Here is a 14,508-nt window from a genome sequence, read left to right on the forward strand (position 1 = left end):
TCGATTACGCCCTCCGTGTCCAATATTTAAATGAATTTAATTTATAATTTTAAATATTTCTTCATTATAACCTTTGTACCTATGATAAATGATAATAATATTTAGAAGGAGTCTATAGCAGTGGTCTTCAACATTTCTGGACTCGCAACCCACATAAGCTTTGTAAAAAAGCTAAAATTGCTTAAAATTGCTAAAAAGAAGACTTATTGCGACTCAATTTTAAAACTTACGCGACCCACAGGTTGAAGACCACTGGTCTATAGCATACAGCTATATAACAGGTTACCTCATCATTGAGTAATGAGTATTAACAATTCTACATACATTCAGTGGCAGACTGGCCCGGGTGAAGAGTGCGAGAAATCCGCCGGGGCCGTTGCTGTGAAAAGCCCCTTCGTCATTATATAAGTACTATACATTTTAAATTCTGAACGGAGTGATGAATATATTGATTTTACAATGATGTATGTTTTTTTTTATTTTTTTTGTTTTGTGTCTGTCATCACGTTTTGTAGTAGTATAATGGTGCTTTGATTTTTGACTTTAACCCTTCTTTGAAAAGGAAAATTAATCTTTTATTTTTTTTCAACAAAATTCTATATTTAGCCATCTGTTACAATATAGAAAAATAAGCTTAAGTGATAAACTGATAACATAACAAACAAAAATAAAAAATGAAAATTAATCTAGTTGATATTTTGGGGGTCAAAAGCAAAAATTTCCAGTAGTTTTCAAAAGCGTCCTAAACCAGTAACTGAAAAACGAGATTTTTTATGCATAATCAGTTTTCGACAAAAATGATTTTTTTATTTTGCTTTAATTCGAAAATAAATGATTATAAATACTTGAAATTTTCACCAAATGTTTATGTTAGCATTATCTATTTACGATTAAATTTTCAAAATATGTTGACTTTTTTAAATTATTTATAGATAATTGAAAATTTGGATTTTTCTAAGTTTTTGTAATACCGATAAAAAAAAATTGACATTCCAAAAAATTTTTAAAATTGAATAGATAGTTTATTATAAGTTGTACTTATATCGTAGTGAAAAAAAAATTTAAATATTTAATTATATTACGTGAAAAATAATTAGAAAATTAATATAATTTACTAAAAACAACTAACTTTTAAGCGTAAACATAATGTATTTTTATAGGTCAATTAGTTTTAACATAAACATTAAACATATTAATACTTCTTTATTTTAAATACTTTTATGCCGACTGATTATAAATAAATTGATCAAAGTTTAAAACATTACTCAAAGTTTCAAGTTTCTAAGTTAAATATAATTTGTTGAGTTTTTAGCTAATACTTCACCATCAGTTCAACTAAAAAATATAATTTCTAAATTCCTCGAAGAACATTCATCATAGGTACTACTAAACTTATTAATTTAATATTGGGAACTCTTGGTTTTATCTCAAAATATAATTATAGTTTCTAATAGAATTAACAGCTTATAATAACATGTTTATTGTATATATTCATACATTTTAATAATACTTAGTAAAAAAATATATTAGTTTTACATAGATATTAGAGTAATAATTAAGAACCATTTATAAATTATATTTTATATTTTTTATATAATTACAATCTAAACGTAAAGTTTATTGAATATCAATAATAATAATATATTTTCTTTAAAAAAGAGGGAAGTCAGCGCGTTGCATGAACTTTTTATTGTCAAGGTCATTATAATGCATGTGATTAATTTGAATTCAACTATAACGTATGGAATCTTACATTAAATCCTAAAGCTTTTGGTATTAAAATAATTGCAAAATAAAAATTTCTAAATAGTTTTTCCTAATTTTTAGGAAACACATACTTAATACCAATCATTACCTTTACCTACTTATAAAATAAATAACACACATATATATAATTTAACAACTAATGTACATTATACACTACACTCCTTGACTCGCTCGGAGTATAAAAATATGTACATCTGAATTAAATTAATATACATTTGTATATATTTTTAAGTTTAAGTTACAAGCTATAAGCCAATTCGACATATTAAATCATTTTTACACTTATATATAATATTATATAATTTTATGTTGTTACCTATATAATTTAATAGTGTAATACATTTGTTTCGAAATATGTTTGTAAATTCTAATGTCACGTAATGATTGTACATTTTGTTTGTTTTTTTTATAGTCAACTCCATTACTGATAAACGTACATTTTAAGACTCTATCTTGCACGAACACTACCTATATATACTGCCTAGAGACTACACTCACACCATTCGATTTCACTAGTACAGTAATAAAAGCAACTACAATACTAATGCACCAAAATCCAGTGAAATGAGATGAAAAACCGTTTTGGAAAAACCTTGTGTCGTTTGGACAACCTTTAAACAATATCAATGGTAAATGCCTTGAATATTCTCAAGAGTCTCATAAACTCACTTCTCAGGCATTATACAGAAGTGTTAGATCTAAAAAGGTGTTTTTCTGAATACATACTAAAAATAAAATAACAGAAACTCCATTTAAATATACAAAAATACTAAGTAAATTTTAACAGTTTCTTTTTAGATTAATATTTACTAAATTTAATAATATTAATAGTTAATTGACAAATCATTAAATTAAACTAACACAAAAAATAGCTGATGCAATTCAACTAAATGTATACTAGAAAATACTTAATTTCATCATTTAACTTTACTTCCAAGTAAATCATTTATACAATTCACAACAAAAAAATTTAAATATAAGAGAAATCTACTAACAAATTTCAAAACAACTGTGAATTTAATGAAACACCTTAACACATAGCCATTTAACAAAATAAAATATTTCTAGAAAATAACTTATCGTTAATAGATATGAATCAACGAATATGCATTTATGTTTTTATAATATCTAGTCTGTGTATCTTATCCTTTTTTTAATTATCTTTTTACGACACATTCTCTTGTAAGAACTAGAACACGATATAAAAGTTAATTTTTAACTTTAATAGCCTAACATAACCTAATTTATTATAAATTATATAAATTTTTTCTGTTAATGAGTGTTTTAGCTTCAGAGCGATTTGATGTATAATATATTAATATGTATATTTTATATTTTATTTATAATAATAATAGGTAATATGTATGTATTTTTGTGTAAGAAGACAGTTTTTGTCTTAAAAAAGTACTCAGATTTCCAACTTCAAATATAGTTTCTGGTAACGAATTGGATCTAGCTATTACTTTGTGGTGATAATAAGTAAAATATTCGCTGTATTTTTAAAAAAAGGTTTTAAGAAAACTGGAATTTTTACGTCAAATACATTTTCAACAAAATCAATTTAGTTTTTTAGTGTTACTTAAACGAATAACTATAGGTACTTGATATTTCTATTGAAGTTAATAATGGCATTTCCTATAGATACATAATTAAATTTTTTAAATATTTTAACTGTTTTTGAACTAAACGTAAATTATATATATATATATATATATATAATATATAGACAAATGACATTTTCTATTGTTTTTAGTTTTTTAACTATACGACAGATCGGTTACCTACTTTTCATCTTTTTTATTTTTTTGAATTAAAATAAAAATTATTTCAATTTTAGATTAGGTACCTTACTTACAAAGTCTGAGTTTTGAGTATTCTCGGTATGCTGGTATTCGTACATAATCTACCCTCTTGGAACAAGGTTCTATTGTAATATTATTTTATTTTTAAAGGCAATTTCAGTTTTCAAAAATAAAATTGATTTCTGTTAATTTGTTTTTAAGAACTACGTTAATGCAACCTTAAAATGATTATGATTCACCAGTATTGTACATATTTACTTTAAAATAATATCAAAAGTATTTTAGAAAAAAATAATTTTACAATATAAGCAAAGAACATTATTGATCCCTGTATGAAAACTAAAAATAATATAACATTGTGAAATGTTTCGTTGGTCTAATCATTTATGTTGTACTTTTAATAAATTATCAAACATTTTTCTAAAATGCCAAAATGGAAATTTTATATCATTATTACGATATCAGCATAGTCCTATTGTACTCTCAGATGCCTTACCACTCAAATCCGTCTAACTGTCATCTCACATTTCATCATATTCCCTATGACTTCAACAATACATATGCATCACAGCGCTATGACATGCCGTAATATTTTTAAACTTATTATCATTTCACAAGCATTTAAGAAATATGGATATAAAATAACTCTATATAGTCTACAGTTCTACACGGTTCAAAAAGTTATGTACCTACTTATATTAAAAAAACAATAGTTCATATATTTTTAATTTTTCTATTTATCATTTTTTGAATTTTGAATTTTATTAATCCAATTGTATTTTATCTGTATGTATTTGATACGCATACATACAGACAGTTACATACCTACCTATTACCTACTCAAATGGTATCATATGGTATATTGTATTATAAAATACCTAAATTCGAATACAATTAAGTATTCTTTCTTCGTATATTTGAATATATAATGTATATTAAACAATAGCAGAAAAAATCATGGTAGCCCACATTTATATAACATAACGTTAGTTTAAAAAAGAACTGATAAGCTTATAAAAAGATCAACATATTAAAAATATTAATAAAAAAAACATATTAGAAGCATATTTATTCAGCTAAATATTTTAATACTGCTTTATTTAATACAATGATCAAATTACATTACTAAAATAACAAACAATAGATAAATAACTGCTAAAGGCATCAAGTATAATACAACATCTATAATATTAAATATTGGTAATACATTTATCAAAAATAGTATAAATTTCAATTAACTTAATATCTGTATGTTTTAAGAATAGTGATAAATTCCGAGTTTATTATAGAAAATATAAATAAACATAAAACATTTTTATAAAATCAATAGTTTGTAATGAACTAGACACAGTGAACATATGTATAGTGTATATCCAAAATACCCATTACCCATTGTGAACTAAAAATTATTTTATTTAATTTTGTACGTATTAAATAAGTATATTGTGATTAAATTATATAATTCCTAAACTAATTTGAAATATAGCGATAATATGATATCATATATTTAATTTATTTTCTTAAAAAAAAATCTATACAGTAATTACGTGGATATCGGTTAGGTACATCAAAGATAATTAAACATATATAAATAAATGAATGAATATTGAGAAAGCTCATTAATGATACATTATGGTTTCTTTTATTTTTATTATTATTTTGAGAATATTTAATTTTAAATCAGTATTAGTTGTATGCACTTAACAGATCACAACTCTATTTATGTTTAATATGTCTTGCAGAATTACAAATAATTTTGGAGACTATACGATTTTTGACAAGTGCATTAGGGTAGGACTCACTGGAAGATTAATATCATAAATAAACTTACATAAAGTAGGTGCTGTTGTCGAATTATTTTTCATATCAGTTTGCGCATCACCAACATCAAATTTAATTAACAAAAGCAATATTAGCAAAGAAAAGCTGAAATATGACATGGTTTATCCTTTTTTACTTATGTTCTCATTGTCAGCTGCATACAGTTTCTGAAAAAAAAACATAGTAGGTATTCAAAATTAATGTATATAGTTACATTATATTATATATTTGTACTCATATAAAGTGTACACCAATTCTTACGGTATTAAAAATAACAAACTAATGTTAAAAAAAGGAATAGGAAATTAAAAAATAATAAATAAAACTGTTTAACTAAATTTAGAAGTTTTACAATATTTTATACGGAAATTATGAAAAAATATGTAAGTGCCCATAATAATTTTCAATAATTGTCTTCTTACAATATTAGATTTTAATTTTGTATAAACCAGTGGTTGGCAAGAACCTCATGGCGGCCTGTGTATATCACATAACTGAACCGCCAAAAATAATTTTTTAATGCTAGTTTTCCTCACATAATACATAATTGATCTATTTTTATTATGTATTTGGAGATTACGATAGCGTCTATCATTTATAGCTGTTTACACGATAACACAACAATTATTAATTAATAATAAAATTTTTCTAGCACTCAAAAATTTTTTTTCAAATTATCTGGACCGCTATAAAATTTAATTGCCAACTCCTGGTATAAATTATAAGTACCTACTAAGAAAATGAATGTTGAGCTATATGTATGAATATGTTAAAGTTTACTTGACTATTTTTTTTTAACTTACTCGATTATTTTATGCCAAATTAAAACAATAAGATTTCTAATGTTTAATTTTATTTATACAAAAAAATCATGAAATTAGTGTAATTACATAAAATTATTTACTATTTGAATAATCAAATAGACAATTTTCGATACCTTTTGACATATAAGTGATTATACAGTGAGAAATATTTCACGACAATCTCTAACTCATAATTAGTGAATCTCACAGGTATTATATGTATATAAACATGTGTTTTTTACATACAAAGTATGTATTTACTAGTTTGAAAGAAAATTGCTAAGGTATAATATTAAAACAAAATTAATTTAATGTAAATTATTTGAAAATTGTGATATTTTGTACAGATGCATTCTTCAGAATACCTACCTTATAAACTTATTTTAGTAACTTTTAAAAAAATAATTGTATGTTACCAAGGGCAACTTTTGTACTCATTAGTCTTTTGTTAATTTCGGTATGTAAGAAATCTTCTATGTGTATCTATGTATATATAAATTAATATTTCTTTGTTTGTCCTCTATGGAATCAAAAATTATAGAACTGTTTCAAGGAATCTAAGGGTAACTTACCTTAATAGCTTATTTTTTAACGCCTATAGGTTGCTTTACAGTGGCTTACACATAAATTTAAATTTAACTCATGAAAATCGAATATCTGTTTTTTATTTAAATGGTTTATATAAGTTACAGATTATATTACATACTATTAAAATAAATAAAAATATAATAGTATATATTATATTAAATGTCTACAAATATATTTTTTTTTAAACACAAATCTTAAAATAAAATACTTATGAACATAATAATCACAATAATTAATTTTATGAAATCATTATTTGATTTCTTAATTCTCGAATATTATTTATGTATAAACATAAAAAAATTAGATTCATTTTAACTTGGAGGTAATACAGCTATATATTTGATAAAAGAAAGAAACGTGTCCAATGAGAATATTTTGGTAATAGTAGGTATAAAAAATAAAAATATATATATTTCTCATAGTATAATTTTATACTTTGTTTAGTAAAATTTGTATTATATATGAATTTACATTACAATTCAATATGAGAATACAATTTAAAAAAATGGGTTCATGTCGTTCATGTTTGATCAGCGATAGTATTAAAAAATAATTCTGAGCTAAACACTGTTCACCCAATACTTAATATTCATATAAACTTGTTACCATACTTATAAATTATTTTTCACGTAATTTTTATAATTTTTCATAAAAATCTATAAACTGTTTAATAAGCCATTTAGACGTTTAAGTATACATCTATTTCAGAACATACTAATATCTATTTTCACATTTTGAATTGTTAAAAATCAACGACTTTGAGGAAAAAAATTATAGTTTTTACTATTTTTTATTATTATAATTTTTAAGCTATGTACTTTTTTGGGTGACAACACCATGCATTTTTAATTTCATATGCATAAGTTGAATATTATTCAAAGTATTTTACTCCATAAACATCAAATTTTAGATAATTATAGTTAAATACTTATTAGTTATAAATACAATTATTTAAACTTTAGATGAGCAGAGTAACGGACTAACATTTAGTTGAATACTCCAATACCACCACTCCGTTCTTCATATAAATCTTAAATACTTAAATATCATAAACCACTCGTCAAAATTCGATTTGTATCGAAATACTTAAAAAAATATTCTGCTTTGGATTAAAGAATTAAAAATGCATATCATAATTAGCAAAAGTAAAAAAATTTATTATTTTAAAAAATAATGAAAAATATATTTTATTTTAAATGTTATTTAAATGATGTAAAAAATATTTTCGAAAATTTTTATAACTTTTGAAATAATAAGTGTCTTGTGTTAAATATATCATCCTTTTATCTACTGATAATCATTTATTTATAAAGTTACACAAATTCTCCGACTATTCTATATAAATATGAGTAAAGCGAGATAAATTCCAAACTGTTCTCAGTCCTTATTCAATTTTAAGACAACTCACTAACTAAAACACATATAATAGTCCCTGATCCTTATCAACTAGCTGGGTAAATGCCATGAATAATTTATAATAATAAAATGAAAATTAATATTTAATAAAAGAAATCATTAGAAATTAAAACATGCAACTATTAAAGCACTTAAAACTGCAATTAAAAAAATAATATTACCTGTAGGTATTACAGCAATACTATTATTTATATACAATTCGGCAATTCGCCAAAATAATAATAACAGGCATAGAACACAAAATGTGCGTCTCAAAGTCAACTATATTAATCTATCCGCGATTCGCATAAACAAATTCAAACCCACAGTTTACATTTGTTATTTCTGGTTTATGTTACAAATATATAAGTATTTCGTTGATTACAACTCAAAAAGAAGAAAAATTAAATTTCCATTGCTTAACAATATCTAAAAAAAAAATCACCTAAACCACTATTATACTAATAGCTGTCAAATATCACACATTCCGTTGAAAATATTTCTAAAACAGTATGCATAAAAAATGTACCACGGATTTACATTTGCCTGTTTTAATTCAATACGAATTTTATTATTTCTTTTAAATAAATGAAATGTACTATTTCAAATATACATTTCTGTATAGAAATGTATTACATTTGAGGAATTATTCAAATTGAATGGACCAATGAATGATTAAGAATTGAATAATAATAATGAATAAGTACAATGTTTGATAAATATACGTTGTTATATAAACAAATTAGTAAAGGGTTATTAAATGTAATTTTAACAATTTTTTTTAACCAATATAAATATTTATAACAATGAAATTAAACAGAATATATTTTTTTATATACATAATTGTATGTTTAGTTATTTAAAATCTATATAATACTTTGTGGAAAAATAAAAACGATTAACTTATCTTTTAATAACGACATTTTATTGTAAATATTTACCAAATGCTATTAATTCACATAACAATAAATTTTACATTCAAATTGAGTACGCTCACGCGTGATAACAATGTCTTTATAAGAACGGGGCCGCATATAAACGAAGAAAATTTTCATATGGAACCGTATTTTTCAGGAAAATAATTATCCGGACTAAATTTCTTGTAGAGAAAGATATTTCAAAAGAATGGTTTAATAAAGGAATGATATTTTCAAAAACTAATATATTCTTGGAACGATATTTTTCTAAACAGTCTTATCTCAGGAAAATATCAAACAGTAAATTAAAAACACGGAATCATATTTTTTAGGAATGATATAAATTAGGAAAATATCGCTCAGGACTGTACAAATCGGGACGATATATTTTGAGTATATTATTCATGTGGATCCGTATTAATCTAAAACCGTATTAATCGAGAAAATAAATCATAGGACTGGATGGGACAGGACAATTATTTATAGGAAAATATTCACGAGGAATAGTATAAAAAAGAAATATTATTTTCTAAGAAAAATACGGAAAGAGATTAAAATATAATTAAAACTTATTTACTTAAATGGAATTATTAAGTGATAAGCACTTGTCCGAAAAATGATAAGAGTGGTAGAGTAATGGTTATACTGTAGTTACCCAGTGATCCACTTGAGGTGGTGTTGCATAGCAAGTCGAGGGATATTTTCGTTTTTTTTTTTGTTCTAGTGAGCGCAGCGAGCGAGTGGCGACGCGGGCATCCGTATTTTTCTTATAAAATAATATTTCTTTTTAATATAGTATAGTGAGCATATAATATTAAACTTTAGTTTATGCATAAACTAAACTATAATAACTATATTATTAATATTACGTATGCAATGTTGTCTGTTATAATATTATTGAAATGTGTACATACAATATTGAATGCGACTCGCGACTACTATAGATCATATTAAAATCTCAAAGAACATTTTATAGGCAACTTCGTATGCATTCGGCCATCGGCTATAACATATTATGTTGGCTGTAACTCATAAATTATCATAAGTGACTAATGAATATATGGATATAGCACCTAAATAACGCGTATTCGCGAGTTTATGATATAAATGCATTCTGTAATATTGTAATAATAAAAAAATGTTTTGTTTTTTAGTTAAACCGGCGACTCTAATTTCAATAATTCGTCTTAACTCTATAAAGAACTACAAAGCTTATTTTTAAAATTATCATTAGTTCGTCGAACATTTTAGCTTGAGATTTTTGAAATTTTTGAATTTCAAAGCCATATTTATTACAATACAAACAACGAAATTAAAAAAATGTGACTCATCCTTTCCCTCATGCATGTTATGGGAAATGAATACTTCTTCAAAACGAAAATTATTATGATAGACGTTGCAAATTTATAACATATTGTTTAAATTAGAGTAATAAGTTTTAACCATGATAGCCACGAGACCCCTTAATAGTTAATAATCTATTAAATTATATTGGGCATTTCTAAACCCCAGAATAATCTAATATTTTCCATATTATTCTAAGTAAAATTACATTATTAATTTAAAAACTTATGATAATTTGTATAAAAGTTAACTCATGTGATAATAATATTTCAAAAATACTTAAATAGTTAAACTTTAAAAAATAAATATATATTATTTTGTATTATAGAAAAATAAAATTTCAAAAGTTTATCTAAGTAAAGTTTTAATAATAATGTAGAATTAAACAGTTAGATTAACTAATTTTTAATAGTACTAATAATCTAAAAATATCTATATTTACTATACAATATGAACCACAAAAATATTTATAAAAATGATTGTAAAATATTCTTTTTATTTCGAATTTAAAAACGTATTCAAAAAATTATTGTTTTTATATAGAAATCATTAACATTCATTTATTTTAATTTTTTTTTTTATAGCTTACACAACTCGTAATGATTCTTTTTTCAATTTGGTAGTGTATAATTTTCTTTGCGTACACGTGTTGAATTTTCATCGAGGTAAACTTTTCCAAATTATCTCACTCCATTTGCAAATGTTGAAAAGAGCTTCAATACATGTATGTGGTAACTACTAACCATTATTTTTAAAAGTTTTAAGTGACAATCTTTGACAACATTAGTTGTTTAATGGTGGTGAGTAATATTCAAATTGATGGAGACAAAGAAAAAACAGCACATATTCTGCTTCATTCTCCCAAACAAATGTATTTTCTATTTTCTATATAGGTAGTTGGCTACTCAGCAAGCCCAATATAACTATACTACTAGTACTATTATGAGTCACAATATTTATTTATTTTTGAATTTTATTAATATTTGTTCTTATTTTGGTTTTTTGAAATTCAGAAAATATATGCGATTAGCTGTGGTAGTTGGTGCTCAAATATTTTGATGACGAGTAACGAAGATTGTCAAATAACAATAATAAATAATAATTAAATGCCCAATGTTGATCCTGAGAGAATAAACATAAGACACTTATCCTAAATATATACACTTTATATTATTATATACAATATTGTAACATTCTGTACTATATTCTATAATCATAAATTAAAATAGGTATAAGCGCTATCTAATATCTATCCGGACATTTTCACACTGCAGGCAAGAATAGAGTACGAGAATGTGTATCTATTAGCAATGGGACAACTACAGGAGTACTAGGGTGTTTTGATTCACTCCCAACTTTAAATTAAGCACCCCAAATTCCTTGTCTTTTTAATTTCAAATACCTAGTTTAACAAATGCAATTTTAATAGCTAAAAATGTTATTATTAGTTCACATTTTACTTCTTATCTCGCATTCAATTATATTATATTAGTACTGTATTAAACTGCATTACCAATCCTTGGGAGTTCAGCAATATTTTGACGTAGGTAGATTTTTGTCAATTCAAAACAAAAATTTGATTAAGAAAAAGTATAGTACGACAACATTTCATCAACTGAAATATCATAAATTAGAAACATCAAAAGAAATCTAACTAATGAATTAACACACTAAAAATATTTAACATATTTTTTGTCGCGGTCGTAGAAATGTTTGATTAATAATTTTGTATAAAATACAATCGTTAAAAATAGAATATGTTTAAATTATTTTTTTAAATAACATTTTAATATCATAATAGTTAAAATTTAATATCATAACAATGTATAATATTAGGTGGTAAAATACATTTAACCTCTCGGTTTTGGATAAATGGGTTATGTACGAGTATATAATTTTGTCAACGTATTTTATTATGAAGTGATCAAAATGTTAAGGTAACTCGAAGGGATTAGAGATTTTTGGATAAATACATATATCCCCTTTTCAACACAGAGTCCTCTCCAATATATCGAACCAATAAGCGTCTATAGAAAGAAGTTTTAAATCTAAATAAGAAAAATAGATGAAATTATTACTATGTAAATTTTACTTTATTGATTCATAAGTATAATTGCTATAAATGTACAAATTATAAGAACATAATGGCATAATAATGTCACCATTACTAACTTAGAAAAAAACCAATTTCGCTGTTAGTGACAAATATCTATTTATTCAGCTTGTATAAGATTCAAATTAAACGAAAATAAATGTATATTTTATTAGTCGTGAAATATTTAATATTTATAGAATTTTCTTTTATTATTGTTAATATTATTAAAAATAAAAATAATAATCAGACAAAATAAAGAGACAGACCAGTTGATGGGTAAATACTAAAAACACTAAATACTCATATCGCTTCACACATACCAGTGCAAGATAGTATAGTGTTTTATAAATTTGTAGGTAAGTAATAATGAGTGATAAAATAAAATATGATAGGTTAGCATTTCCAATTTTCACCAAAACAATTTCTATATCTACTACAACTGTTATTAACACTGTAAGCTATTTCATAATAAATTTGAGCACTTGATTTATAAAAGTTTTGGTTAAATATTTAATGAAACAACTAGCGTGCGTTGGTCGTCCTTTTTAAGTTAAGTTTATACCCAAAATATTACGACTTGAATTAATCACAATATATTTTATATATATATTTAAAGTGTAAAAACACTAAAAACCATTGGAAAGTGCCAGTAAAAAATTATTACTACAATATAAAACTATTTTAATTTTAATTTATTTACTTAGGTATATTATATTGTATTTAGTAAAATGTATAATATATTGTTTTAATTATTTATTATTGACTCAACTCAACTGGTTTTAAACATTTTATTATATTTTAAATAACCTGACGTGTTTAAAAGATTTTTAAATTTTGGGAAAAATGTTCTAAAAATCTAAGATAAATATTAGTGTAAAATTAAAAAAAAATGGTACATGTATTAATGGTATAAAAATTGATATTTATATTTACAAAGTTAAGTCATTGGTTAAATATATATTTAATCAATAGTTAAGTTACACAATAAGTGGAAACGTGTTATGCCTGAAATAAAAAAAACCATCTTAGCAATAAATGTTTCTGGTAAAGCTTAAATTTTAAAAATGTTTAAACCGTAAAAAATGTCCACCAAATAATATTACCAATAAAATTCAGCTATAACTCATTATTACAAAACCAATACAGAATATTTAGAACTCACTATATTTCTATTAAATTAAAGTAAATCTACTAATTTTATTTTTTTATTTCATCAATATAAAAACATAAAATAAATATCATAAAACAGTACCTATCTAGAACACAGAACTTTTAATTTATCAGATATTGTAACTAATCAATATTCAATAATCAGCAATCACAGTATGTTTTCTTTTTAAAATATAAACTTATTTTAATATTTATTAAAAATTAATATAAATACTTTTATCAGTATAACTACCGACTTCTATAATTATTACGTTTAATTGTATATATACATTTATTTTAAATATAAACAGCTTTTCAACACTAATAAAAATTAAAAATCACACCTAATAAGATAACTAACTATATACCTGCACTATTATTATTTTGTTTCTTAAATATTTTATCATTAATTTATACTTTAGTCTTTTTTTTTAATATTGATACAATAATTACACATTATACTATAAATTATATTATTTACCATTGGTACCTAATAAACTAATAAAATATTTTATGATTTATCTGAGTAATGGATTTACGATTTATGTAAAATATGTATAATAGTATGTACATTATGTATATTCTAAATAGGAAATAGGACATGCGTGTATTATGTATGATATATATATTAAATACATTTAGTAAATTTATATATTATATCATAATTATCTGACTAATCAAACAATTTACTTAATTTAAAAATTAAACAAATAATACATATTTCACTTAAAAATAATTGTAAAATATTCAGTTAGGTATGTATAATTTAAGATACAACATATTTATTATATTTATTTCTGTCATAAAAATAAGTTAAGATACGATAA

The 14,508-nt window shown here is 23.3% G+C and overlaps 1 protein-coding gene across 3 annotated transcripts in view; it reads right to left on the reverse strand.

Moving 5' to 3' along the window:
* The window catches only part of LOC113552234 (G-protein coupled receptor GRL101-like), a 66,051-nt gene that overhangs the window by 50,658 nt on the left and 885 nt on the right, over window positions 1–14,508 (reverse strand). For all 3 annotated transcript variants that reach the window (XM_026954993.1, XM_026954991.1, XM_026954994.1), the window contains exon 2: window positions 5,401–5,557. In XM_026954993.1, coding sequence (XP_026810794.1) covers window positions 5,401–5,509 — 109 coding nt within the window. In that variant the 5' untranslated portion in view covers window positions 5,510–5,557. The remainder of the gene's footprint in view (window positions 1–5,400; window positions 5,558–14,508) is intronic.

The sequence above is a fragment of the Rhopalosiphum maidis genome, chromosome 2 (genome assembly GCF_003676215.2).
Source record: "Rhopalosiphum maidis isolate BTI-1 chromosome 2, ASM367621v3, whole genome shotgun sequence".
NCBI classification, from domain to species: Eukaryota; Metazoa; Arthropoda; class Insecta; order Hemiptera; family Aphididae; genus Rhopalosiphum; species Rhopalosiphum maidis.